At 53.2% G+C, this 25408-nt stretch overlaps 1 protein-coding gene across 2 annotated transcripts in view; it reads right to left on the reverse strand.

Annotated features, from left to right (window-relative positions):
* Positions 1-2550: 2550 nt before the first annotated feature.
* The window catches only part of IGSF21 (immunoglobin superfamily member 21), a 271428-nt gene continuing 248570 nt past the window's right edge, over positions 2551-25408 (reverse strand). Inside the window, exons 7-10 of one of the 2 annotated variants that reach the window (XM_071217753.1) lie at positions 16135-16220; positions 15658-15850; positions 15252-15290; positions 2551-2763 (exon numbers count right to left, since the gene is read on the reverse strand). In XM_071217753.1, coding sequence (XP_071073854.1) covers positions 2627-2763; positions 15252-15290; positions 15658-15850; positions 16135-16220 — 455 coding nt within the window. In that variant the 3' untranslated portion in view covers positions 2551-2626. Of the gene's footprint in view, positions 2764-13979; positions 14215-15251; positions 15291-15657; positions 15851-16134; positions 16221-25408 lie in introns of those variants that run through there. The other variant, XM_058304278.1, reaches the window with a different exon arrangement.

A 25408-nucleotide genomic window follows, 5' to 3' on the forward strand; every position in this document is an offset into this window, starting at 1 on the left:
CAGGACCTGTGACCTTGGACAGGCCGTATCTTCCTGTTGAGGCTCAATCATATCTTCTCTAAAATGGGGCTCAAATGCCTATGGTTTAAAGACAGATTGTAAAGATGAAAAAGGATAATGGAAGAGTTTTGCGAGAGTTTTGTAACCGTTACAGGCAAGCTATAAAATTATATATTTCTCCTGTCTCCTCCTGGGGATGGCACTCAGCATGGCCGCAGAGCCCCCGGGAATCTTCTGGGAGCAGATTGACACCTGCCTGGCCTCAGCCGTGGGTTGAGACTCAGGGCTGGCTCTGTCACTAACTGCCTGCTGACCTGGCAAGTCCCTTTTCCTCTCTGGGCCTGGGTGTCCCTCGTCTGCCAAAAAGAAGCAGTGATGCCCTTGCCTAGTGCCAAACGTCACAGCAGATCCCTTCCTTCTTCATCTTGTCCCAGAACTGCCTCCAAGACATGGCTGAGCTGAAGGTCTTGGGCAGGCGTTTGTCAGAACAACATTCCAGAGGAGAGTGGAGGACGGAGACTGGGAAGACTCACGGGGCACGGTAGCGTGGTCAAGGCTCTGAGAAGTCCTGCAGTAAAGGAATGTTTCCTGAGCTGCTTTGCCTGCCCCCATCGTGCCCTGCTGAGCCCCCTATGCACACTCCTGGTGGTCTTCAGGCTAGGAAGACGACCCAGGCAGGTTGAGTCCCAGCTGCCCCCCCACACCCAGCTCTGCTCACCCCACACACCAGCGGCGGCCCGCCTTTGCTCCTGGCTCGGTCCACTTAGGAGATGGCCTTGGAGGCAGGAATTGCTGTCCTCAGCACCAGGTCCCCCAGCCTCTTCTTTTGTTTCCTGATGCCTGAAAGTCCCTGAAAGTGCTGCTCGAGCCAAAATCCAGAGGACATGATAAACCAGGTTAATTCCAGGGCCCGTGGCAATCAGTGGGAGCCCTCCCGGGCAAGCTGGTTGGATAAATGAGTTAATTTTGTCCAAGTTCCAAGAGTCTTGGGGACTTTGGTGCTGAGGGTGCACATGTGTGTTGGGGGGGAAAATTCCTGCAGAGAACAAGCTCTGGGGTCTGCCGGGACTGAGGAGGGAGGGCTGCTGCATCTTCAGCTCTGCTACTAACAGACTGCAGTTGTGTAGGGGCCAGTCGTGGTGAGGGAGTGGGACAGGTAGGTGGACCTTCCTGGAAAACTCTGTATCAGCAGCTTTGCCGGCAGGAGCGGCGGAGGATCGAGGGCCTCAGTGCCACATCCCGAGGCTGGACTGAGGCAGTCCAGGGCCACGGAGGGTGGGGTTGGGGGAAGATGTCCTTCTGAGTGGCCCAAGAGAGGCAGGGACAAGGGCAGGGCTTCTGACGCAGGCAGTGTTGGGTTTGAACTTCAACTCTGCCTTGAATGAGCTGAGTGATGTTGGGCAGGTCCCTGGCCTCTCTGAGCCTCAGTTTCCTCATCTGTGAATGGAGACAATACATCACCACCACCATCCCTGCAAGGAATGGGATAACTTGGGCTAAGTGCCTAGAAATATCTGGCACATATTAAGTGCTCTGTGCATGACACTTCTTTCCCACCTCCCTCTCCTTGGATAATCTCAGAGGCTGGCAAAGCTTTGTTCTGTAGTTTTGTTTTTTAACTTTTAATTGAAATATAGCTATACCTTTTCTTGTCTATTAATTTAAAATTTATCTCAACTCTTGGTGGCTGGGAAATGTTACAAAACCTTAAAATAAACCCAAACCGTCTTCTTTTATTGCTTTTTTTTTTTAAAAAAATAGCATTTAAAAACTTTTATTTTGAAATAAATGAAGACTCACAAGAAGTTGCAAATGTAGCACAGAAAGTCCTCATATACCCTTTACTTAGCTTTTCCCAAAGACAGCATCTTATATAACCACAGATCATTGCCAAAACCAGGAAACTGACATCGGTACGAAAATGTTAGCTCAATTAAAAGTGCTGGAACCTTAAGTGTACAGCTCAAGGGGCCTTCACACGCCGAATGCAGCCCTGCACGCAGCTTGGAGATTAAGGAAGAGTATCACCAGCGCCCCAGAGGCCCTGCTCACACCTTCCGCTCTCCCCAGGTCACCACGACCCTGACTTTAAATAGCACACACCTGCTTCACCTGGCTTTGAACTTGGGCTGCGTGGAATCAGATGGCCCCTGACCTTGGCTCACCCTCACGCCCGTGCGATTTGTCCACGTCGTTGAGGGTGGGTGCAGCTGGCCCACTGCCGCTGCCAACAGGTAGAGGGCTTAGATAGGGCACGTTCCCCTCCGCCCATCTGCAGGGGGTCCTTCGTGGCCTTATTTAGGGGAGCCAGAGGAATTGATCTTATAGTCGCTCAGTGTCAGGACGTCTCAGATGAGCAGGGACGGGGGCTGCCTCTTCCCTGAGCATGGCCTTCCCATCACACCCAGCCCAGGGCGGTTTACACTTCCGCCCACTGGAGCTTCAGGCCAGCACTCCACCGGCTCGGATGTCCCCTGGGCCCCACGAGGGGCGAGCACCTCCCTGCTTAGGGGTGGCTCCCTCATGTGCTCGCTCTTTCTGCCTCTCTTCTCCTTACCATGCCCCTTCCTCTGTCTTCTCGTGACACCTGTTCCTGTCCTGGAAAGTGTCCTGACCTTCAGGCGGGTCACTCTCCCCTCAGCATGAAGCAGTTCAAGGTCCAGAATTCTCCAGGACACCAGGAAGGACGAGCCTCCCTGGCCTCCCACCTCCTCCTGCAGGGCTGAGCTGGTGGTGTGGAATCGTCCGGCCAGTTGGAGAAAGCTGTGGACGGAACGCAGGTGTGACCCCAGCAAGGGGCAGCGGTAGGTATGTGGGGTGCGGTGGGGGAAAACGGTACAGAATGGCTCATCAGGAGGCCGCACCTCCCGCTGTCACCCCCTGGTGAGCAGGCTGGACTCAGGCAGAGAGTGAAGGGGAGAGTCAAAATTGGGTGGGTTGAAGGCCAAAGGCTTGATGGAGGAGGTGATTTATGAGCATGGTGGGGCCCAAACTGGGGAGAAAAAAACAGAGTTTGTATGCTTGTTTTGTGAGATGGAGAGTCGTTGGTAAGGGAAAGCTGAACAGAGGCTGGGAGGAAGCCAGAAGAGATATATGACACGGGGGCTAATTTAGCAGAGACAAAGCATTTGCTGAAGACATTAATTAGAAATAAGGCTGGTGATGAGAGACAGGGAGGTGACATGTGTGATGAGAGAGGAGGACTTTGCTCCCTCTTCAATACTTCATTGGAATAGCTTTTTTTTCTTCTCTATCCATACATGGATGACCCCCAGTAAATCAGTCAGCTATTGCTGTGTAACAAACCACCAAAAAACTCACTATGACAGTGTGAATTTTGTGACTCCCCCAAAAAGATTATGCTCTTAAATTAATCTATTCCTGTGGGTGTGGTACCCTTTGATTGCATTAGATTCAATTTAGATCCTTTGATAAGATTACTTTCGATTGGACTACATCAGTAAGACATGACTCAGGTTAAGTCTCCACCCTCTTGCTGGGTCTAATGTAAACGGAGACATGGAGAGAGACAAACAAAGAGAAAGGAAGCCGCCGTCTTGATCCTGCCATATGAGAAAGAGGATTTCAGGGGAACAGAGGAGCCCCAAGATGCTGAGAGAGGTCCTGGGGTCAAACCAGCAGGGCAGAGAGACATGGAGAGAGGCTCCTGAAGGGCTGGGCCTGTGGAGCAGCTCAAGGCTGAGGAGACCAGCATGGCCATATACCTTATCACCACATGGCAGGACACCAGGATCAACAGTAGCGGACTTTGGTGCAAAAGCCTCTCTGATGGTGCCTTGATTTGGACATTTCACTGCCTTGTAAATTAGGCTTTTACCCTGAATAGATTCCCTATATCAAAGCCAACACATTGCTGGTACTTTGCATTGGCAGCACTGTGGCAAACTAGACACTCAGGGGCTGTCAACAGTAACAGGGATTTCCCCTTCTTATGTCTTCGGGTTTGCTGGGGTTTGGTTGATCTAGGCTGGGCTTGGCCGGGCTTGGCTCCCAGCTGTGGGTCTTTCGTCCTCTTTGGGCCTTGCCTACTGGAGGCGGTTCCCATGGAGATGGCAGCAGGGCAGGCTCACAGTGGGGGCACCAGCATCTCACTGGCCAAAGCAAGCCTCCTGGTCATCAGTGGAACAAGGAAGGGGGACAGGGGAAGTACAGGGCATCTAGGAGGTGGTGGAAAGGGAGTGAACATTTGCTGAGCAATAATCTAATCTACTTGTATTTTATGCAAGATTTTTCTGTAAACCTAAAACTTCTTGAATAAAATATTTAAAAATTTTAAAAATCGCAATTTAGAAACCAGTGTTTGGAATGATTGTGTTCAGCAAATCTCTTTGGAACATTGTCTTGGGGTTTGCCCTGTACTTTGAAGGTCTCCAGCCAGGACATGGGACCTTGTAGCTGACACCCATTGACCCTCCTCCTTGCCCTGGGTGCCCTACTCTCTTTCTGGCTCCACCTGCTGGTGGAAGCAGGTATTGCAAGGCCTGACCTTGACCTGGACAAGGCCCTCAATATTCTGGCAACAAGCTGTTAGAAGAAATGGAGAATTTTTTAAAACAAGCTGCCAGTGGCTATTTGACCTTGGGCAAGTTCCTTAGCCTCTTTAACTCTCAAATTCACTGTGTATAAAATGGACATAATAATACTAGTACTTACTGCTTGGAATTCGTGTGAGGATTAAGTGAGGCTGTGATGTGAAGCCCTTAGTGCGTTGTGAGAGTTCAGCAGGTGAAGAGTGGTCACACCCTAAGATAAGGACTTTCCATGCCCTTAAGCCCTGGGAAGGGTCACTCAGCCACCAAGCTAAGTGGCTCCCAGGGGCTGCCAAGCTCACGGCCAGCCTCTCAGCCCCAGCACCCTGCCTGCATCAGCCACGGCTAAACGAAGACTTTCCACTGATTGTCAGGCCACCCATCCAGGGACAGAGCCCCCAGGGTCACGTCCCTTCTGAGCTGCCCCTTGCCATGAGCGTGGACCATCTGGTCCCAGTTTAGGAGGAGAAAAGGTGCGCGGGCGCCGTGGGCAATGTGGCCTGCACGCTGGCGTGGGCAGCGCATCCATGCGCCCAGCCCGGGGAGGCTCGGGCCTGCTGGCGCACTGCAGTAAAACCGCCTTCGACTTAATATATGCTAATTAGATTTTAATGGGATTCAGATTTCCAGCAGTAGTGCAGTGTTAGCCATGGTAAGTTATAATCATATCTAATTGGTAATTCTAACATAACAAATTTCTTGGATAAATTATTCTTAGTTAATAGTCCCCCAGGAAGGCCTGAGCGTCCGCATAGGCACACGTCCCCACGCGCACGTGCGTTTGAGGGGAAACCGAGACAGAAGAACAGAGCGGAAGCAGGTTGGCAGCGAGGCAGAGCTGCTCTTTAAGTCCTGGACTCCTTTGGGCCGCGATCAGAGCCGCAGCCCAAAGACCTCACGACGGTCAGGACCCAGAAGGGGGCTCGGGGCTCCGGAAGGCTGGGCACGGAGGGGCGGGGGAAACAAAGTCAAGGCCATTCTCTGAGGTCGGGGGGCTCCCTCTGGAAGAGCCGCTCCCAGCCCCAGGAGGGCGAGGGCCTCAGCCCTGAGTCCCCGTCCCCTGGGCTGCCTGCCCTGGCCACCGCTCCTCGTCCTCCCTGGCCCTGGAGATCCTTGCTGGTTCTTCCCAAACAGGGCGGGACAGGGCCTCGCCGGCTGAGCCGATGTTTTCTTCACCAGGCAGACAACTCAAGACGATCCCTGAGAAAGGAAGGGGTCGGCCAGCCTGGTTTCCAGACGTCTTTTTGCCACCAACCAGCTCTACGACCTGCTGCTTCGCCCTCAAGCCTCCGTTTTCCCAGCTGTAAGATGGGTGGACACTCAACAGGACTTCCCGCTTTAGCTGAAAGAGGCCTGGGCTCTGGTGTTGGAGCGAGGAGTGAATTTACGTAGAGCGCCTGGCCTGGTGTCCTGGGCACCCACAGAGAAACTGCCCCCTTTTCTAGTGGGTCACTCTCTGTGCCCGGGAGCCACTGGCCAGAGGGCGGGACCCCCTGCCGGCATCCCCCGCCTGCCGTAGTCCTTTCACCGTGTGTCCCCGGGGAGCGTCAGGTGCCCTCTCTGATGGCCAGAGGGCAGCACTGGTTGGAGGCAGGAAGCGGCCCCGGGGGTGGGGGCAAGCCCTTCCTGCTCCTCGAGGCGCCCTCCTTGTCTCATTTCTCGAGTGGGTACAAGGACGCCCGGCGCGGAAGGCTGTGGCCCGCCTGAAAGAGACGTCGTAAAGAACCGGAGCTGGTAAAGTCTCTCTCCCCTTCGGTCTCCTCCTTCTCCACTTTCCTCCCCCTAACAGTGGGGTGGTTTAGGGGTGTAGAATGACCACGGGGAGAAGGTGAGGAGCCTCATGTGGTCTTTTTTCTCTAGTCCTAAACGAGGGTCATTATCATCAGTGTGTGGTGCCACGTGAACAAGAATGACACTAACAGGGGACATTTATTGAGCACGTTCTACGTGCCAGACACTTTTCTAAGTGCTTTGTATGTACTACCTCATTCAGCCCTCGGAATAGCCCTGAGAGGCAGGCATGCTTACTGTCCTCGTTGTAGGGACACAGGGGCCTCTCAGGCACAGGGAGGTTTTGTGAATGGCTTGAGGTCACACAGCAAGTAAATGGACAAACCAGGATTTGAACCCAGAAGAGTTTGGCTCTAGAGCTCACCTTCTTAACCCCTATACCACACTGTCTCTAGAACTGACCTGCTTGAGATTACCCTAGTATTTACGAGAAGAGTCTGCCTTGAGCTTCCAGGGGAAGGGGAGGGAAGAGAACATTTAAATGAATGCCTGATCTGCACCTGACATCATGCTGGGCTTCCCATCTAAGGAAGCAAAATTACCTGTGACACCAAACCTAGACACGGATCTCATCTGCAGGACTTACTTGCTGTGTTAACAATCTCTCTCAACTTCTGTTTCCTGGTTTGTAAATTGAAAATAGTGATTCCTATATTGAAGGTCTGTTGGGACAATCGAATGAGATGAAGTGTGCAAAGTGCTTAGCACAGTGCCTGGCCTTTGGAGAACACTCTCACCCCAAAACCAAGGCTGATGATGGCTCCCTACTGCCTAATGACTGCAACAATAGCCAGTGCTTACCGAGCACCTACTGTGTGCTGGCCCTGTCTTACGAGCTTCCCTTACCTTATTCATTTAATCCTGAGATGGGTGCCATGAACATCGGCAGCCCCCACCCCCGTTTTGGAAGGGTAACTGGAGGCACAGAGAGGTTAAGTAAGCTGTCCTAGGCACAGAGCTAGTGAGCGACCACGCCGACTTTGGACCCTGGCAGCGCCGTGGCCTGTGTGCTTGATGTTTCTACCTTGCCGCTCTCACTGGAGGAAATCCCTGCCCTCAGGATTGACGGGCCGAGGGAAGCGCTTTCCTGTGTTCAGGCGGGAGGTTTCCTGCAGGAGGTCCTGCTTGAGAAGTTGGGGCTGGAGCAGCTTAGACTTTCCAAGCACCTTTTGCCTTCGCCTCTGGGAACTGCGGCCCTACTGGAATCTGGAGAAGGAGGCACGGAAGCGGGGTGGAAGGGCAAGGCTTGGCCCCAGGGAAGGCCGCGTGGCCACAGCTGGCGCGGGCTCCGCCGTGTGCACTGACATTTAGGCCTGTCGCTGGGCGATTGGGCCCATTGGAAAAAACGCGCGTAGTTTGCACATGTATTTCCTCCCACCCATCACTCAGGACTGCCGTTCCCGGAGGAGGCCAGGGGCGTAATCTCCAGCAGAGCAGCTTAAGTGCTTTGTGGAAAACTCCCCTCCCGGCTGCGGCTTGGCCTCCCGCTGGGCGGGGTGTCAAGTCCCTCGGTCCCTCGTCCCTCTCTCCTCTCCCCTGCCCGTCTCAGCTTCATAATCTCTGCTCTTCTGGAATCTCGCTCTGTGACTCTCTCTCTTCCTCTATTTCTGTCTTCCTCACCCTCGGTTTTCTCTCTCTCCCCCTCTCTCTTCCTCCGTGTCTCTGGCTCTCAGTCCCTGTTTGCCTCTGGTTGCTGGTCCCTGCTCCTCTAGCTTCTCTCCACCTCCTTCCATCCTGATCTGTCTCTATCCCAGCAGCCAGACTCAACAAGTTCCCTTCCAGAGCCCGCCCCAGTGACTTGCCACCTCTGCCGCCTTCCACCCTCCTCCTCAAAGTCCTGCGAGGAGCCTTCTGCCTCCCCAGCCCCAGTGAGTGAGCCTGCGCCCGCCTTCCTCGGCTGCCCCGGCTCTCCTTGAAGCACTCTCAGGCTGTCCCTGCCCACCCAGGCCCCAGGCCCACTTGGCCCCAAAGCCTACCAGGCCCCCTAGACCCACCCGGCCCCCAGGCCCTCCCAGCCCCCATCCCAAGGCCCTTCCTCCTGTCTTCCCGACTCCTCCTCCTTCCCCTCCTCCGGCTCACCTGCTGCTCCTCCAGTGCCTCCCTACTCCTCCCCCACCCTTTCGTTTCCATCAGCAAGAAGTGGGGGTCCTGGGGGAGGAGTCGGTTCCTGACAGCCCCCAGCCTGCACTCCACTCCGGAGTGCCCAGGGGTGTTGGGCCTGCCTGAGGCCATCGGCTCCCCGGGCACGGCAGAGCCCAGGGTGTCCCTGCTATTTCTTTTCAGCTCTAGGTACACTTGTACATTGAATAAAACTTAAGTCTTTCTGGGGTCAGGACGGTGACTCTGAAAACCATTTGTCTTTGTCTCTGTGGGGCACCCAGTGCCTCTTGGTAAGTGACACATTCCTGGCTCTGTGCCTCCCACGGGCAATAGCTGGCTGTGTAGCTGCTGGGATCAGATACCTGCAGGGCAGGTGTATCCTCCCCGTCCTCCCATTTGGCCAGTGGCCTGGGCCAGGGGGGCCACAGGGAGGTCTTCAGTCTAGAAGGCCCTGTGACACCTCTGGGGTGGGAGCTGTTGGGCCCCAGAGGCTTGGACCCAGGGTGAGAAGGCAGGTGCCGGGCCTAACGGGCCACCAGACAAGTGGACGCTGAGGCTCCTCTCTGCAAGCAGCAGCAAGGGGAGGTCACGGTTGCTTCCCTGCTCCCTGTGACCTGGGGACTGGGGGAGCCTCAGACGCTCACCCCTGCAGAGCTCAGGCCAGGGAAGGGGGCTGCTACCTTGACATACCTCCACACAGGGGACCAGGTGGCAGCCGTGGGCACTTCCTGCCGACATGCCCAGCTGTCCGGGCTCCTGGGAGATGCAGTGGGCCCCACGGAGTGGGCAGCGGCCCATCTAGAGGCCCAGCAGTGCTGCTTGTGTTTGTCTGGTCCCTGGGGACATGGGATCAGTGGGCGCCAAGGGCACAGCCATCCACGGTGCAGCCAATCAGCACTGGAGGCCTCTGCAAATCCAGGGCGCCACAGGGGTCTGTGGGTGGTAGACTGAACAGGGCTTGTGCTTGGGAAGAGCGGTGGGCAGAAGCGGTGCTTCTGGAGCTTCTGGACACCATGGAGGACCTGCAGCCATGGGCCTGGCCAAACTCACGTTTTTTATTTTCTTCTTTAATTGAGTTAAAATTTGCATATCAAAATCCACCATTTTCACCATTTTGCAGTGTACAGTCCAGTGGCTTTTAGCCCATTTTACAATGCTACTGGTTTCAGAACATTTTCATAACCCTGAAAAGAAATCCCATGCCTATTAAGTGTGTTCTCACAACCGCCCCTCCCCCAGGCCCGGTGCCACCCATCGGCTGTCCCTCCCGGTGGCTTGCCTGCTCTGGGCAGATCATCTAAATGGAGTCATAGGCTATGCGGCCGGCTTCTTTCACTTAGCATAATGTATCAAGGCTCATCCGTGTTGTACCATGTTTCGGTACTTCGTCCCTTTTAAAAACATTCCAGTGTATGTCTATGCCACGCTTCACTTATCCCTTCACCTGCTGCTGGACATTGGGGTGATTTTCCACTTTTGGCTCTTGTGACCAGTGGTCCAACTTCCTAAGACGTGATGTGTCTCAAGTGCCCAAGAGACGGCTGAAGGCCCTGGGCCGGCCTGGGCCAACCTGTGAAGGAGGCAGAGTTGACAATGATGCCTCCTCTTATCCCTCGAGGCCTAGCTGCAGTGTCACCTCCTCCAGGCAGCCTCCCCTGACCTCCCTGAGCAGGACAATCTTTCACCCCACTGTGCCCCTACTGTACTTTCTTCAAACTTCTATCCCAATGCTTATGGTATGAAATTGCGGTTTTCTTCTCCCAACTCTGTCATACTGGGTGGGTTGGGGGCTCCCCGAGGGTCAGGACTGCCCTGCTGGTCTTTGTGGGTCCTCTGCCCTGGAGGGAGGGTGGGGTGGCGCAGCCTCAGTCTCACGCCATGCCCCCCTCTTCTGTCCCTCTACCCCGGATTGAATAAACCACCCCGTCCAGCCTCTCAGGGCTCGGGGTCCTCAAATTCAGAGCCCGAAGCCAACGGCAGCCCCAGCCCCTGCCTCCCGCCAGCCTCCGGGCTGGTGCCTCCCAGGCGTGGCCCCCGCTGCTTTACGCGATTCACCCACTTGCGCTGAGATATCAATGCACGTCAGGGGTCAGCGGCGCCCGACGACCGTGCTGTTAACAGGGCAAAGCAATTCCAATTTCATGCCTACGTGGGCTTTCCTCTATTAAGGCAAGGAGGGGGAACAAATCTTTTTCATTCTTTCCAGAAAACAGGCAAAGGCATTGTGCAGCCCAGGCTTATGTCAAATTGCCGGCCGGTGGTAGAAGCCCGGGGGCTCCCGGTAGGCAGAGCAGGGCTTAGAGGAAGAAGGAAGTAGGTGGGGAGACAGGTGGCCGTGCGGCTGTGGCCAGCTGACCCGGCCAGCCCTTCCAAACCATCTGCTTCGCCGTTGCAGGCAACAGGGCGTGGCTGCGCCAAATGCGGGCACATAAATATTTATTGAATGAATGACTCAGTTATTTGCTCTATTTTTAGAAGGAAAATTGCTGTGAGGAGGCATTTGGACTTCCCAGCTCAAATGAGAGTATGCCACATGGCGGATGGAAAACCAAGGTCCCAGAATATCAAGTCCAGATTGCAGGGCTCTTGCAGCTTGCAAAAGGGACCTGGATCCTGCCTCCTTCCCTATAGCCCACGCTTATGCAGTGTGACTTTGGGCTCCTCCCACTCCTGGAATCTGGGTTGGCTTTTGACTTGTATTGGTCAGGTCAATAGAATGCAGCAGAAGTGCAGTGTACCAGGGGCCGGGTGGGGTAGGGAGTGGGGAGTTCAGGCTTACGTGATACGGAGTTTCTACCGGGATTGATGGAAAAGTTTTGGTAATGGATGGTGGTGATGGTAGCCCAATATTGTGAGCATAATTAACAGCACGGAATCACATATTTGAATGTGGTTAAAAGGGGAAATTTTAGGCTGTTTATACGTTACTAGGATAAAAAATTTTAAAAAGCCCCAACAACCCATAGGACTGTACAACGTAAACAGCAAAACTTAATGTAAACCATGAAACTATAGTTAATAGTATAATTATAAAAATGTTCTTTCATCAATTGTAGCAAGGTGTTAATAATAGGGTGGCATCTGGGAAGACTTCATTTTATACACGATTGCTCTGTAAACCTACAGCTTCTTTAATAAAGAAATAAAAATAAAGTGACAGTGTTTGAGTCCCTCTAGGCCACAGGAGGCCTTTGAGGCTTTGATTCTTTTTCTTGTCCTCTGCCTTCACCAGGCTAACCTGCTGGAGGATGAGAGATGTGGGGGGCAGACCTGAGCTGTCCTGGCCAAGGCCATCCCCCAGCTGACCCACCAGCAGGCTGCAGACACAAGAGTGGTCCAAACCTGGCCCAAATCAGCAGACCACCCAGATGACCCATAGACTAAAAGGAAATAACAAATGGCTGTTGTTTTAAGCCACCATGGCTTGGGGGATACTTGTTATACAGCATCACTGTCTATGTAGATAACTGATACAAGCACCATATGACAGTGTTGCTGTTCATCTGCAGCATTCATCACACTGCTTAACTCATGCTACGTGGCTAATAAGCATTTGTTGAGTGAATCAGTCTGCCAGGGAAGCACTGATACAACTATGTAACTTTTTCCCAAATGCATACTCAATCCTCCTACCTCCAAGCCTCTGATCTTCCTGTCTAGAATGTTCTTCCCCATTTTCTGCCAGGTCAAACGACTTTTTTCTTCAAAGTTCTGCTTGGATGGCATCTGTTCTCTTTGGTCTCGTCTGACCCACCCCTCCAGCCCAGCAGAATGACTCTCCCACGTCAGCACTCCAGAGCACTGGCGAGGTCCCAATCTGGGTGCTCCACCATGGTTTGATTGACAACTGGTTAACTAGGTGAATGTTCTCCCAACCTGGACTGTGAGCTCAGTGACCCATTGAGGGTGGGATCATGTCTAACTCATCTCTAAGACCAAGATGTCCAGCAAGGGCCAGGCCCGTAGTGGGCCACTCAATCACTCACTCAACAGAGTTGTGGAGCACCTGCCCTGTGCCAGGCTCTGGCCTAAGCACCAAGGATACAGTAGCAAAGTGAACGATACGGACACGGCTGCCGTCCCCAGGCCGGGGCGTTGACATTCTGGTCAGGGTAAGGGGAAGATGGTCAACAAATAAATAAGTAAATAGGAGCAATATCAGACAGTGACGTGTGCTATGCAGAGAAGGAAATCAATAGTGGCCTGCTGGAGAGGGGCACGGCGGCCCCATGGGTCCCTCTGAGGAGGTGGGAGTTAAGCTGCCATCTAAATGGCAAGAAGGAGCGGGTCCTCCAAAGGTGGAGGGGAAGAGAATTACAGGGAGAGCAAAGACCCTGAAGGAGGAAGGGGCTAGAATGGTGGAGGAACAGAAAGGAAATGAGGGTGAAAGAAGCATAAGGGATGGGGAGCATTTGGGGCCAAGTTAGAGGAGCAGGCAGGGCTGAGTCCTAACAGATTGTAAACGGTGTTTCTTGGGTGAGGGGAAACCACTGGAGGGCTCGGAGCGGGGGCACTGTGGACATTTTGCTGGGCCATCGTCCTGTCTACTGAGGGGTCCTCAGGCCCTGTCTTCCTATCCTGGAGATTCCAGAGGCCACGTGCCCTAGCTGGTGAAGCTACGAGATGGAAGAGGTCTATCTGATCAGCCTTGGGCTTTTCCTGAGCCCATAATTGACTTCTCGTGTGTTAAATCATTAAGTTGGTTAATCTGGTATGACAGCAGTGCGGAGCCTATCCAGGCTGATACAGTCTTCCCTGGCTTCTCCGTGGTGACCCTCAAGTCTTGGCCGTAGCTCAGAGAGGCCAACCCACCCCTCCCCAGGGACTCAGTCCTTCCCTCTAAAATAACAGCGATGGGCATGGAGATGGCATGGTGGTTGAGTGGAAAGTTCTGGGAAACTTCCACTGCTGACTTGGGACTGTGACTGAGTTTGGCCTTGGTTGTTTGACTTGTTTTGTCTGTAGGAGTTTTCCTGGACATGACATAGGCAGAGGCTTTAAAAATGCTGGTAGGATTTGGCTTTTCTTCTCAGGCTCTGATGGTCCACCATGAGAGGATCAAGTGTCTGATAGCCACTGCCCCACTAGCCTGGGTCCCAGAACAAACAGCTGAGGAGACGACCTGAACCTACGCCAGCCCTGGGGTCCAGCCCCGTCACCCTGCAGCCTGCAGCACAGCTGCCCTGCCAAGCCCAGTCTAGACCAGCTGAATCACACTCCACCTGAACATGAACACAATTATGAATGCTTATTCTATAGCACTGAGATTTGGGTTGGCTTGTTATGCAGCATTATTGTGGCAATAGCTGACTGTTACACTTGGCCAGAGGAAACCTGGATTTCCTGAGGGTCTCTGGCCACTTCCTTTAACTGGATATGAGAGATATCAGGGCCATCAACTCCAACCCCATCCAGGAAGGAGCCATGACTTCCGTGTCCTTTGTCATCCCTGCCCTCAGTGCCTGTCCCAGGGCTGGAAGCCAGGAGGTTCCCAGGACTTGTTACCAAAAAAATAAGAACACAGAGCCACAAACCAAGGTGGGGAAAGTTGTTCTGTTTGTTTTAATTAAACTGACTGAAGAAGCCAAGACACAGACCGAAAGGGACTAAGAACAAGACTGGAAATAGTTTAGAAAAGAAAGGAAACCCGATCGCAGAGATGCCAGTGCCGGACAGAGAGGGGGCGTCGAGCCAGGCCTTCACGTCAGCTCCAGGGCCACTGTCAGGGCGAGCACCGAGGTGAGCCAGACGCCAGCTGGGCCAGAAGCGGAACCTGGGCCGGAGGCGGCAGCAGGGTCAGAGCCCGCCCCCCGCCCGGCGCTCTGTGGGGGCCGCGGGGCTGTGGGGTCTGGGAACGGCCGAGCCTCAGGGGCTCCCAGCAAAGACGCTGCACTCCAGCATCAGGCTGAACTGGGTTCAAATCCCAGCCTTGCCGCTTTCTAGCAAGACCCTAAACCACATCAACGGCCAGACAGCCTGGCTTCCTGGGTGCCAGGACTTGTTCTGCGTGCCTTGTGTCCCCGAATTCACTTGCTCCTCACAACAGGCCCTGGGGTAGGTACTATCATTACCCCCACTTTACAGATGAGGAAACTGAGGCGCAGACAGATTAAGTGACTTACCCAAGTGACTTGCACATGGCAGGTAAGTGGCACAGCCAGGACCGAGTGCAGGCGGTCTGCTTCCAGGGCCTACATGCTCACTGCCTTGCTAACCCTCTGTGAGCCTCACTTTCCCCATCTGTGAAATGGGGACGGCCCTGGCAGAATCTTCTTCCACAGTTTGGGGCAAGGCCGAGTCATACTGGGAGCTCTCGCAGACCCCAGGTCCTGGCCTCTCTTCACACACCCCGGGTAGGGGTCCCTGGTAGGCAAGGTCATGTCTCTGACTTCACCTGTCCCACCCGGGCCTGCTGGACAGACGTCAGCTTCGGGTGGCCGTCAGGGCCCCAGGGGGCCAGGAGGAGGAGCGTCTACTGAGACCTGGGAGATGGCTCTGCGTGGGGGCGGGGAGGCAGCAGGTCTGGGTGTGCTCAGATGATGGGGTTGGGAGGGGCAGCGGAAAGCGGGCCACTGCCAGCTGGGGTCAGGGCAGCCAGCGTCGCCGCGGATGGGCGCTGGTCTCTGGAAAAGCTGGCTGGCTGCTTGGGGGCTGTGCTCAGTCCCCCTTTACAACCTCTCTGGGCCTTTGTGCCTTCTTAAAGGGCCAGACTCCTCCCAACTAGAGGGCAAACTCCTGCCTGAGGCTGGGGAGGGGCTGGGGTGTACAAAGGGGCAGTTTGGGGGACCAGGGCTGAGGGTGGAGACCTACCGTTGGAGTCCTCCATTCCTCTGGGGATATTTGGGTTTTCTGTTGGAACAAAACAGAGAGAGAGAGAGGATGGCACTCAGCCTTCATCCAGCACCTGCTAAGTGGTGTCCCGTGAACTAGCTCAGTATAGCCCACACACTCTCTGGGCTGGGTACAATCAGCCCCACTTGACAGATGGAGAAACTGAGGGAGGCAAAACAATTTATCTAAGGTTGCAGAGCTGCTACACAGAGCTGACATCTGGTCCCAGAGCTCTCTGGCTCCAAAGCTGTCCTGGTTTTATCCACCCAGCCGTGATGCCTCCCTGTGGGGACCTCAAGGGGCAAAATTTAGGGGGCCTGGGCCCTCCTCCTGGGGACAGCTCCCAGCCCGGGCCCTCTCCCCACGCCCCGGGGCACGCCCGTACCGAACACGATGAGCCGGGTGTGCGTGTCGGTGGAGCCCAGCGGGTTCTGGGCCGTGCAGCGGTACATGGAGCCGTTGAGCTCGGCGGGGACCCGCTCCAGCACCAGCTCCTTGCCGTCGAACTCGGCGCTGCCGTCCAGGAGGCGGCTCCCCACTCGCGTCCACGTGAACATGGGCTCCGGGAAGACTTCGTTCTGCTGGCAAGAGCGGGGGTCCGGGTCACCGGAGCAGCCGGGCCACCGGGGCAGGGAGGGGTCGGAGGCCTGGCCGGGCCGGCGGGGCCCGGAGCCCAGGATGATGCGAGGGCGGGAGGAAGGTCAAGTGGCTTAGCTCTGGCTGCCCTGGAGGAATGCACCTCTCTGCCATCACACAGACGGGGCGGCAGAGGCCTGCCGGCTGTGGTGGGGGGTGGAGAAGGGCTGTGGGGGCTGCCAGGGCTGGTGCCCATCACGCTCCAGGTGCTCAGAGAGAGGCTGACCTGGAATCCATGGACCAGAATCCTCACTGTGTCCCCAACTCGGGCTCTGCTGGGTGTCATCATGATTCTGGGTCCTTTGGGGGCAACTGTAGAGAGAGGAAGCCCAGGTTAGAGGGGTGTATATGGGGCAGGGGTGGCCAAGCAAGGAAAGGTGGGGCAGGGGGACTGGAAAAGAAAGTTCCAGTCTGGCTGTCAGCCTCCTTGGGACTGGCTGCTTCTGAGCCGGGAGCTCCCAAGGGACTCATTCATTCCTTCACTCATTCACTCCTTCACGCTGGCATCCATTCACACATGTTCCGCAAGGCCCTGCCATGAGCCATATCCTGCCTAGGATCTGGGATTCGAGGCTGTACAGGACGTGACCCTGGCCCTCGTGGGGCTCATACATCAGTGGGGGCAAAGGGACAAGCAAACAGGCAAGTACAAGGGACAGGACCAGAGAATCCAAATGTGACAAGTGGCAGGACCAGAGAATCCAAGTGGATGGTAGAGCCAGGGAAGGAAACTTGCCCAGGGGAGGTGAGAGCTGAGCTCCGGCGTGGCCACTAACGGGGAGAAGCAGGCACAGCTGCTTGAAGGATCCTGAACTCCTGCCTGCACTAAACCCTACTGAGCAGGGGGTCTCCCATTATCATCCCTATTTTACAGTTGAATTAAGGGAGGCCCAGGGAGGTGATGTGACTTGCCCAAGGTCACACAGAGGACAAGTTTGGACCAAAATTCACCCAGTCCAGTGCTCCTTCTACCAGGTTAATCTGCTCAATGGGGCCTTTGTGGGGTGAGGGGGGGAGTGGACAAGGTGTGGGGGACCATCCCCTTCCCTGGGCCAGCCTCTGTCCTCTCTGCTTACATGTCCTTATATCACCTCTTACTCAAGCCCCTTTATATTCTCTGAGCACAGGAGACGAGATGCCCAAGGGCCTTGAACTAGATCCCAGGAGCACCATGAGAAGTCCAGGGATGGAAGAGCCCCTGGGGATCCCTGGGTTCACCCCACACACCCCAACTTGTGATCAGAGGCCCATGGGAGATGAAGAGTCCCCCCCAAGTTCACCCACGGAGCTGGGGGCCCACGTTTCCTGACTTTCAAGTCAAGGCTTTTTTCCTCGGATTCGTTCATTCATTATCCACTCGCTCCACAAATAATTACTCAACCATGTTTCAGGCTCCGGGTTAGGGCTGGGGGTGGACACGAATAAGAACAGGTGCCTGCCAAAGCGGAACTTGTGTTGTAGCTGGGGGGACATGCAATAAGCAAACCGACAAATAAAGAAGAAAAGATCAGAGCATCAGATGAAGTGAGGTGGCAGAGAATTGGTGACACCTTTGGATAAGGTCAGTGTCTCCTTCACAGAGACTTTTAAACTGGGATGGGAAGCTTGCGTGGGCTCTGCCAGGCAGAGGAGATGGCAGGGGCACGGGACGAGCTAGGGGTGTTGGCAGAACGGCGAGAGGTCATGTGGCAGGAGGCGCTGAGCGGGCAAGGCGGCGCGGGCGTAGCGGGGACGGGTCTGCACAGCTTTCTGGGCCGGAGGCAGGCCTGAGGGCTTGATTCCGAGAGCCACGCTCTGAGCCTCTCTCCGTGGGCATCTCCCAGGGCAGCGGCAGGAGGAGAGCTTTGTTGTCGCCCCTTCCCCCACCCCTGCCAGACCCCGGGGCGGCGTGGGATGTCCCTGCCCGCCCTTGCCTGCTGCTTCCCACTGAGAGCTCTCGAGCAGAAACCAGAGCAGCCGCAGAGGTGGGTGGTCTCCCAGGCAGTGCCAATTTCATTCTCTGAGAACGAGACCAAAGGACTATTAATTAAACCACGAGCAAGACGTCGGCAGTGCCACATGGGGCCGAGGGCAGCCTCCGTGGGAAGAGTGGGCCTGCGTGGTGGGGGGAAATGGTGGGCAGGGCCGGGGCGGCTCCTGCTGCTGCTTCTGCCAGCCGTGTGGAGGGAGCCCTGGACAGGGAGCCCAGGAGCCACATTCCTGTCTGTGCTGGGTGACCTTGGATGAGTCGCCTCACCTTGCTGTCCCCAGATGCACACTGGGACCATTACAACGACCTTGGCCTGCCCACCACACTGGGTTGTTGGGAATATCATGAGGGTGGCGCTGAGAATTCACATTTGTTGAGCATTTACTAATGGCCAGGCACTAGGTTAAATGCCTTATGCATCGTTTCACCTAACTTTCTGACCTTTTGAGATTGTTCCCATAAGGAAACAAAGGCTTAGAGAGGCCAAGTAACCCCTTCAACAGCTTTATTAGCTCTCCAGGGCTGTGCACGTCGATTTTCATCCTGGAAGCTCTGGCATCAGGCTGGCTGGCCCTGGACTATTTTGTCCACTGTGTATGTCCTTCTGGTCTGGCTGGGATGGCCCTGTCCTGCTTCAGCCAGCAGAGGGCGGTGAAGGGCATACCTGCCTGGGAGACTGGGTGAGAGTCCTCACTGCCCTATTTGCTAAAAATCTCATCTCATTCATCTCATTCCTGGGCCTATTGGCCCTCAGGGCCCTGGGAATGGACATTTACGGGGTTCCTAACATGCGCTAGACCCCATGGTAGGAATGCACATCCACGCTGGTGCTTTTGAGACAGCTGCTCTATAAGCATAAAATGGTGCTCTGAGCCCGAAGGGCCTTGCCCAAGGTCACACGGCAGGAAGGGGCAGAGGCAGGACTTGATAGCTCATAGGTGTTCAGAGGGAAGCACGGGGCCCCAGGGCGGGGGTTGGAGGGAGCCAGATGCCTTCTGCCACCTGTTCCAGGGGCACAGAGGGTGGGCAAGGGAGGGGTCTGTCCCACCTTACCTGTCTGAACTTTGTCAGGCAGAGAAGTGCCTTTGGAGCAGATGGTCCCTTCTGCTCCCTTCCCAGCTGCTGCACAAAGATGTCACTTCCCTAAGCCAGGCTGGCTGTTCTTACCCTTCCTACCCCTCCCCCACCACCATGAAGCCCATCAGCAACTCCTGCCAGCCAAATCCTGGCCTCCCCGCCCTGCTTCTCAAATACATGGTTAAGCGTATCGGAGAGGAATGCTCTCAGTCCTGAGCTTTCACTCTCCCAATCCCTCCACTTGTAGAAAGGGCGGGAATCCAGATTCCCAGGATGAGGCCTAACCTACTTTCTGGATGCATGACTTGGATGAGTCATCTCAACTTGTTGGGTCTCAGCCTCCTCACCTGTGAAATGGGGAGAACAAGCTACAACCCTACTTGATGAGATGCATGAAAATAACAGTGTGGCAGAGATAGATGGCCATGTGAACTGTAAAATGGTTTGCCCCTGCTCAGGGAAATGCGAAAGATCCTGATTATATAAACTGCCCTCCTTACCTCTCCTGAACATCCTGCTACCAAGATGGCCTCGGGAACTCTTGAAGAAAAGCTCCTGTAGGCTTTCCCCAAGGAGTTCTGGGTGCTCACTGGGACAGCCACTCACCCATCCACTCACTCATCCTTCCATCCTTCCATCCATTCATCCATCCATCCATCCTTTCTTCCTTTCATCCATTCTTCCATCTATCCACACACCCATCCACTCACTCATCCTTCCATCCTTCCATCCTTCCATCCATCCATCTATCCACCCAACCATCCATCCATCCATCACCCACATATTTACCAGTCCACTCACCCACCTGTTGCATCCATCCAGTTCTTTATTATACACCAAGTCCACGCAGATCATTAGTCAGAGCAAGTTGGAGATACAATGATCAATATGAACAGTAGCTTATATGCACTGAGTACTTACTCTCTATGTCACTATGCTCGGCACTTGGCATGCATTGTCTTATTTAATCTTCACCACAACTCAGAAAGGTATTAACGGATTATTAAACAAATGTTTATCGATTAATAGTCTAGGGATTGTTCTAACCCTGTAATTTGTGAACAGGACAAATAACTTGCCCACATACAGCTTAAATTCTAGTGAGGAAACCAGGTAATAAAGATATATATATATATATGCTATGCCAGAAAACCAAGCAAGATAAGGGGTTGGGGGGGCAGGAGAAAGGGGCTGTTTTAGATAAGGTGGTCATAGACGGCACAGACTGAAGGACAGAGGAATCAAGACCAGCTGGGGGGATGCGGGATGATTCTAGACAGAAATGGCAGCCAGTGTGAAGTCCCAGAGGTGGGTTTGAGTGTGTGCTATGTCCAAGGGAGCATAAGGAGGCCATGGTGCTGGAGAGGACTGGAGAGATCCGTAGAAGATGAGGGGGCCTTGGAAGCCAAGGGAAGGAATTGGGGTTTGGTTTCAAATGTAACCGAGTCTACTGAACTGGGGTTTTGTGTGTGCATGCGTGTGTTTAGTTTTTGTTTCTTGTTTTTTTGTTGTTGTTGGTTCGTTCATGTAGTTTTTTTTACTCTTCATTTATTTTTAAATTGTGATAAAATTTACATACAGGGAAATGCACTCCTCTGAAGTGCCCACTCTGATGAGTTTTAATAAATGTAAACACCATTCCAGTCAAAATCTAGAACATTTCTATCATTTCTCAAAGTTCCCTTATGCCTTCTTCCAGTCAATTTCCATCCCCCATAAGCCAACACTCTTCTGATTTCTATCACCAGAGATCTGATTTGCTTATTCTAGAATTTCAAATGGAATCATGCAGTATATACTCTTTGTGGTCTGGCTGCTGTCACTCAACATAATGGTTTTGAGATCCACACATGTTGTTGCATGTATCAGGAATTCATTTCTTTGTATTGATGAGAAGTGTTCTATTGTATGAATATGCCACAAATTTGTGTATCCATTTTCCTAATGACAGATATTTGGGTTATTTACATGATTTTGGTTTTTATGAATAAAATTGCTCTGTCTTGAACAGTCATGTCCAAGCCTTCTTGTGGGCATATGTTTTCATTCCTCTTGGGTAAATACTTAGGAGTGGAATTACTGGATCATAGGGTATGGGTACTTCTGCCTTGATAAGGAACTTGCAGTTTACCGAAGTGGTAATACTATTTCATGCTCCCACCAGCAATGTATGAGAGTTCTGGTCTTTCTACATTCTTGCCAACAATGCCTTTTCAATTTTAGCCAATATAGTGATTGTGAAATGGTACCTCACTGAGGTTTTCATTTTCATTGTCCTAATGATTAATGATGCTGCATACCTTTTCACATGTTTATTGGCCTTTTGCATGTCTTTTGTAAAAAACTGGCTAATTTTTTCATTGTTGATCTGTACTAATAATTCTCTTAAAATTTTGGATACAAGTCCTTTGTTTAATGTATGTATTTAGAATATTTCGTCTCAGCCTTTCATGTTTTTATTAATAAAAGGGTCTACTGATGAACAGAAGAATTTTAAGTCCAATTTACTACTTTTCAAATATTTCATTTGGTGCTTTTTGTGACCTCTCTATAAAATCTTTGTCACAGGGATGCTTTCCTCTATTTTTGTCTCGAAGCTTTAAAATGCTAGGTTTTACATTTAGGTCAATGATTCATCTCAAATTAATTTTTGTGTGTGGTGCAAAGTAGGGGTCAAGGTTCGTTTGCTCCCTTATGTTTATCCGGGTGCTCCCATGCCATTTGTTAAAAAAACTTCCCTTAGCTATTGTCCAGCCTCGGGGTCTTTGTTAAAAATCAATTGGCTCTATACGTGTGTGTCTATTTCTGGATCCTTCTGTTCTGTCAATCTATTTGTCTACCACTGGTGAGTTTTGGGCAGATATGTATATGCATGTATGATGATGATCTGATTTATATATTTAAAAGATCAGTCAGGGTGGAGGAAACAGAAAACAGTTTAGAAGCTACTATAATAATCCATGTGTGAGCTGATGGTGCTTGGATTGGAAGAGGCCATGAGAAGTGGCAGCTTGGGATATGTGCTACTGGGGCTTGATGGTGAGTTACATGTAGGCTGTAAGAGAAAGAGCAGACAACAAGGATGGCTCCAAGATTTTGGGCTTGATCAACTAGAAGAACGTAGCTGCCATCTACTGAGATGGGGGAGGGGTGGGCTTAAGGATGGGGGTTAGGCCGCGAGTTTGGTTTTGGATGTGTTCAGATTTAGATATTTATTAGATATTTATTAGATGTCCAAGTCGGGATGCCATAAGCAACATATGACTCTCGGCTCAAAGGAGTGGTCTTGGCTGAAGATAAAAACATAGGAGTCATTAGCATACAGTTTTTAAAGCCCTGGGTCTGGCTGTGTGTCCAAAGAGTGAGTGTGGATAGAGCAGAGAGGCCCAGGGACTTGCCCTGCTTGGAAGGAAACTAAGAGAAAAGGTGTTTCAAGAAGGGAATGATCAGGCATGACAAACGCTGCTAACAGGTCAGATAAGATGAGGACCAAGAACCTGACATTGAATCAGAATAGGTTCTGTGGAGTGGTACGGGTTCAATAGGGATGGGAGGTGAGGAAGTTCTTCTTTTAAGGGTTTTGGGGCACAGAAAAATAGGCCATATCCAGTGGGGCAATGGAGTCAAGGTTGGACTTAATGAGAGGGAAGACGCCAGGCATGTGATACGAATGATGACAAGGAGGATCCAGCAGAGAAGGAGAAATTGACACTGCAGGGAGCCAAGAGTTTCAGGAGCAGAGTCCCTTGGTTGGCGAGAGGTGTTGGGAGGCAGGGACAGGTGGAGAGGGTTGATCTCTGGTGGGAGCATGGATAGTCCATCCTTTTTAAAGGACAGAAGGCAACTGTGGGTAGACCTGGGGTGAGAAGACATGGATGTCATGTTCTGATTTCTTCTATCACCATCTTCAGTTTACAGATGTGGAAACTGAGGCTCGTATTGGTCTGGTGGTTTGTCCAAGGTCCCACCCAGCTAACAAGGGGCAAGAACCTAGGGGACTAGAACTCACATGAGAAAAAGCATGAGTTCCAGGATGACCAGGCAGCTGTGGATCACAAGGAAGGTGCACCTGGTAAGGTAGGAAACCAGAAGAGGCTGGAAGGATTAGCTCCTGGGAGGACTGGGAGATGGTCCAAGGAAGGCTTCCTGGAGGGGGTGGCCTTGGAGCTGGGGAGGGCATGCCAGGGAGAAGGATGAGCAGGGGCAAAGGCCGTTGCAGGGAGACAGGCTGGGTCCTCACCAGCCTGTTCTAATTACCAGAGTCTGTCCCCAAGGTCATTTCATGCAACCCACCATCCTCTTCCGTAGCCAGAGAGCAAGCTGACCATGTGCAGACAGGGTTGGGTGCCCGGGTATGCAAAGAGCACCCTCTGGCTCACGGCACTCTCCACTGTTCACATCTGCTCGCTCCCTGGTCCTCACCCTGGCCCCTCCAGATGGACTGTAGAGCACAGCGGTTAAGATCATGGGCTCTGGAGTCAGACAGACCTGGCTGGTGGCCTTGGGAAAGTTACTGTCAACCTTGGTCCCTCATCTATAAATTGGGAATAATGATAGCATCTGACAGCCACCTCAAAGTGTCATGGCGAGCTTTTGTGAGGCTCCCAGCATGTGCTCGAGTCATTTGCACCATTATTCTCCCCATTCAACAGGCCAGAAAACAAACAGGCTTAGAGATGCAAGATGGCAACTGATAGCAGCCGAGGTGAACGGGGAGCAGGACCTCTGGCTCTCTCAGCAGCACCTGGTCTGGCCCCTCCCATTGGTGCCCCTGCTCTGGCCTCCAGGTGCACACACGGGTCTGACCACGACCACGACCTGTGAGTGGCCCTCCTCCCCTCGCTATGCCGGAAGGGTGGTCAGAGGCAGTCGTGGTGAATCGAGCACCTGGGGTGGGAGTGGCACGAGGATGGGAACAGGCTCGTGGCAGTCCCCACCAGTAGGAGATGCGAGCTGCAGCCCACCGCTCAGCTGCTTGGAAGTCCTCGTCTGCTCTCTCTTTCTCATTTCCTATGGGGTGGAGCAGCGGAGCCGTCTCTGGGGAGTCAACATTTCTACAGAAGTGGCAGGGGTGGCTTTCGTGGGTGAAGCAGAGGGACGAGGGGTCGAGGCTGGTCTGTCTCCAAGGCTGGGAGCACATGGCATGGGGGACGCGCTGTGGGAGGGTCCAAAGGCAAGGAGGCACAGGGGCATGGATGGAGGGGCCAGAGAGGGGCGGGAGGGGCTGGCGAGGCGGGAGGCCTGAGAGTGGGTGTCCACGCAGGCTCTGGGCTGACAGCCTCAGCGGCCGGCACAGGGCCTGGCTTTAGGGGTGCTGGTGATGCATCTATGGAGTGGCGAGGACTGGGACCCAGGGAGCTGGGGCCCACGACAAATGGGTGCTGGGAGAAGGCAGAGCTAGAGATTAAGAGCACAGACTCTGGAGCTACACTACCTGCCTGTGAATCCTGCCCCACTTATCTTGGGCAACTTAACCTCCCTGGGCCTCAGTTTCCTCATCTGTGATAAGGGATAATAATTGCACCTACCTCCTTGGGTTTTCATGAGGATCTAGCAAGTTAATATAAGAGAAGTGTTTGCAACAGTACGTGGGCTATAGTAAGTATTCAATAAATGTTAGCCCTCATTATTTTCTGTGTGGACAGGCGGCCTGTAGGCATCAAAGGGTGACCTTTTCATGGGTCTTTTTTTTTTTAGGAGGTACTGGGGATTGAACTGAGGACCTAGTACGTGGGAAGCAGGTACTCAACTGCTGAGCTACATCTGCTCCCCTTCATGGATCTTTAGGGAGCCAGGCCCTCATCCAGCCAAGGATGTCCAGTACCAGGAGCTGGTGAGTTCAGTGGTTGGCACTGTGGGTAGCAGAGAAGGCAGCAATAGAACTGGCTTGAAATCCCAACTCTGCGACTTGCAAGTTGGTGATTCAAGGGACTCGACCTCCCTGGGCTTCAGTTTTGCTCATCTGTAAAATGGGACTATGTGGTAAACTACATTCTACTTGTGAGGAATGAATGAGACAATCCTTGCAAATGTTCCTGGCACATAGTAGGTACTATAATTACATGAGATTCTTTCCCTTGATATTTGATGCTGAAGAGTGTTGGGTCTTCTGGTGGTCCAGCTCACAGCCGCGGGCCTTGCCAGTCTTTGCTCCCTGTCCTTGGCCACTGAGGGCTTCTGGTTAGAGGCTATAGGAGGCTCATGTAGAAGCCCCACCACTGCAGGAGACTCGGTGGACAAGCCAAGGTATCTTGGGTTCAGGGAACTGCTGCTGGGTGCTACAGATCAAGATCAAAAGTGCCTGAGGCAGACGGGAAGTGGATGTGGCTCAAGTGGTTGAGCTCCCACCTACCACATGGGAGGTCCCTGGTTCAGTTCTCCTCCTAAAGGCTGCCTCCTAAAGAAGACAGCGAGCTGGCATGATGGGCAGGCACAGCGAGCTGATGCAACAAGA

The sequence above is a fragment of the Dasypus novemcinctus genome, chromosome 9 (genome assembly GCF_030445035.2).
Source record: "Dasypus novemcinctus isolate mDasNov1 chromosome 9, mDasNov1.1.hap2, whole genome shotgun sequence".
Lineage (NCBI taxonomy): Eukaryota > Metazoa > Chordata > Mammalia > Cingulata > Dasypodidae > Dasypus > Dasypus novemcinctus.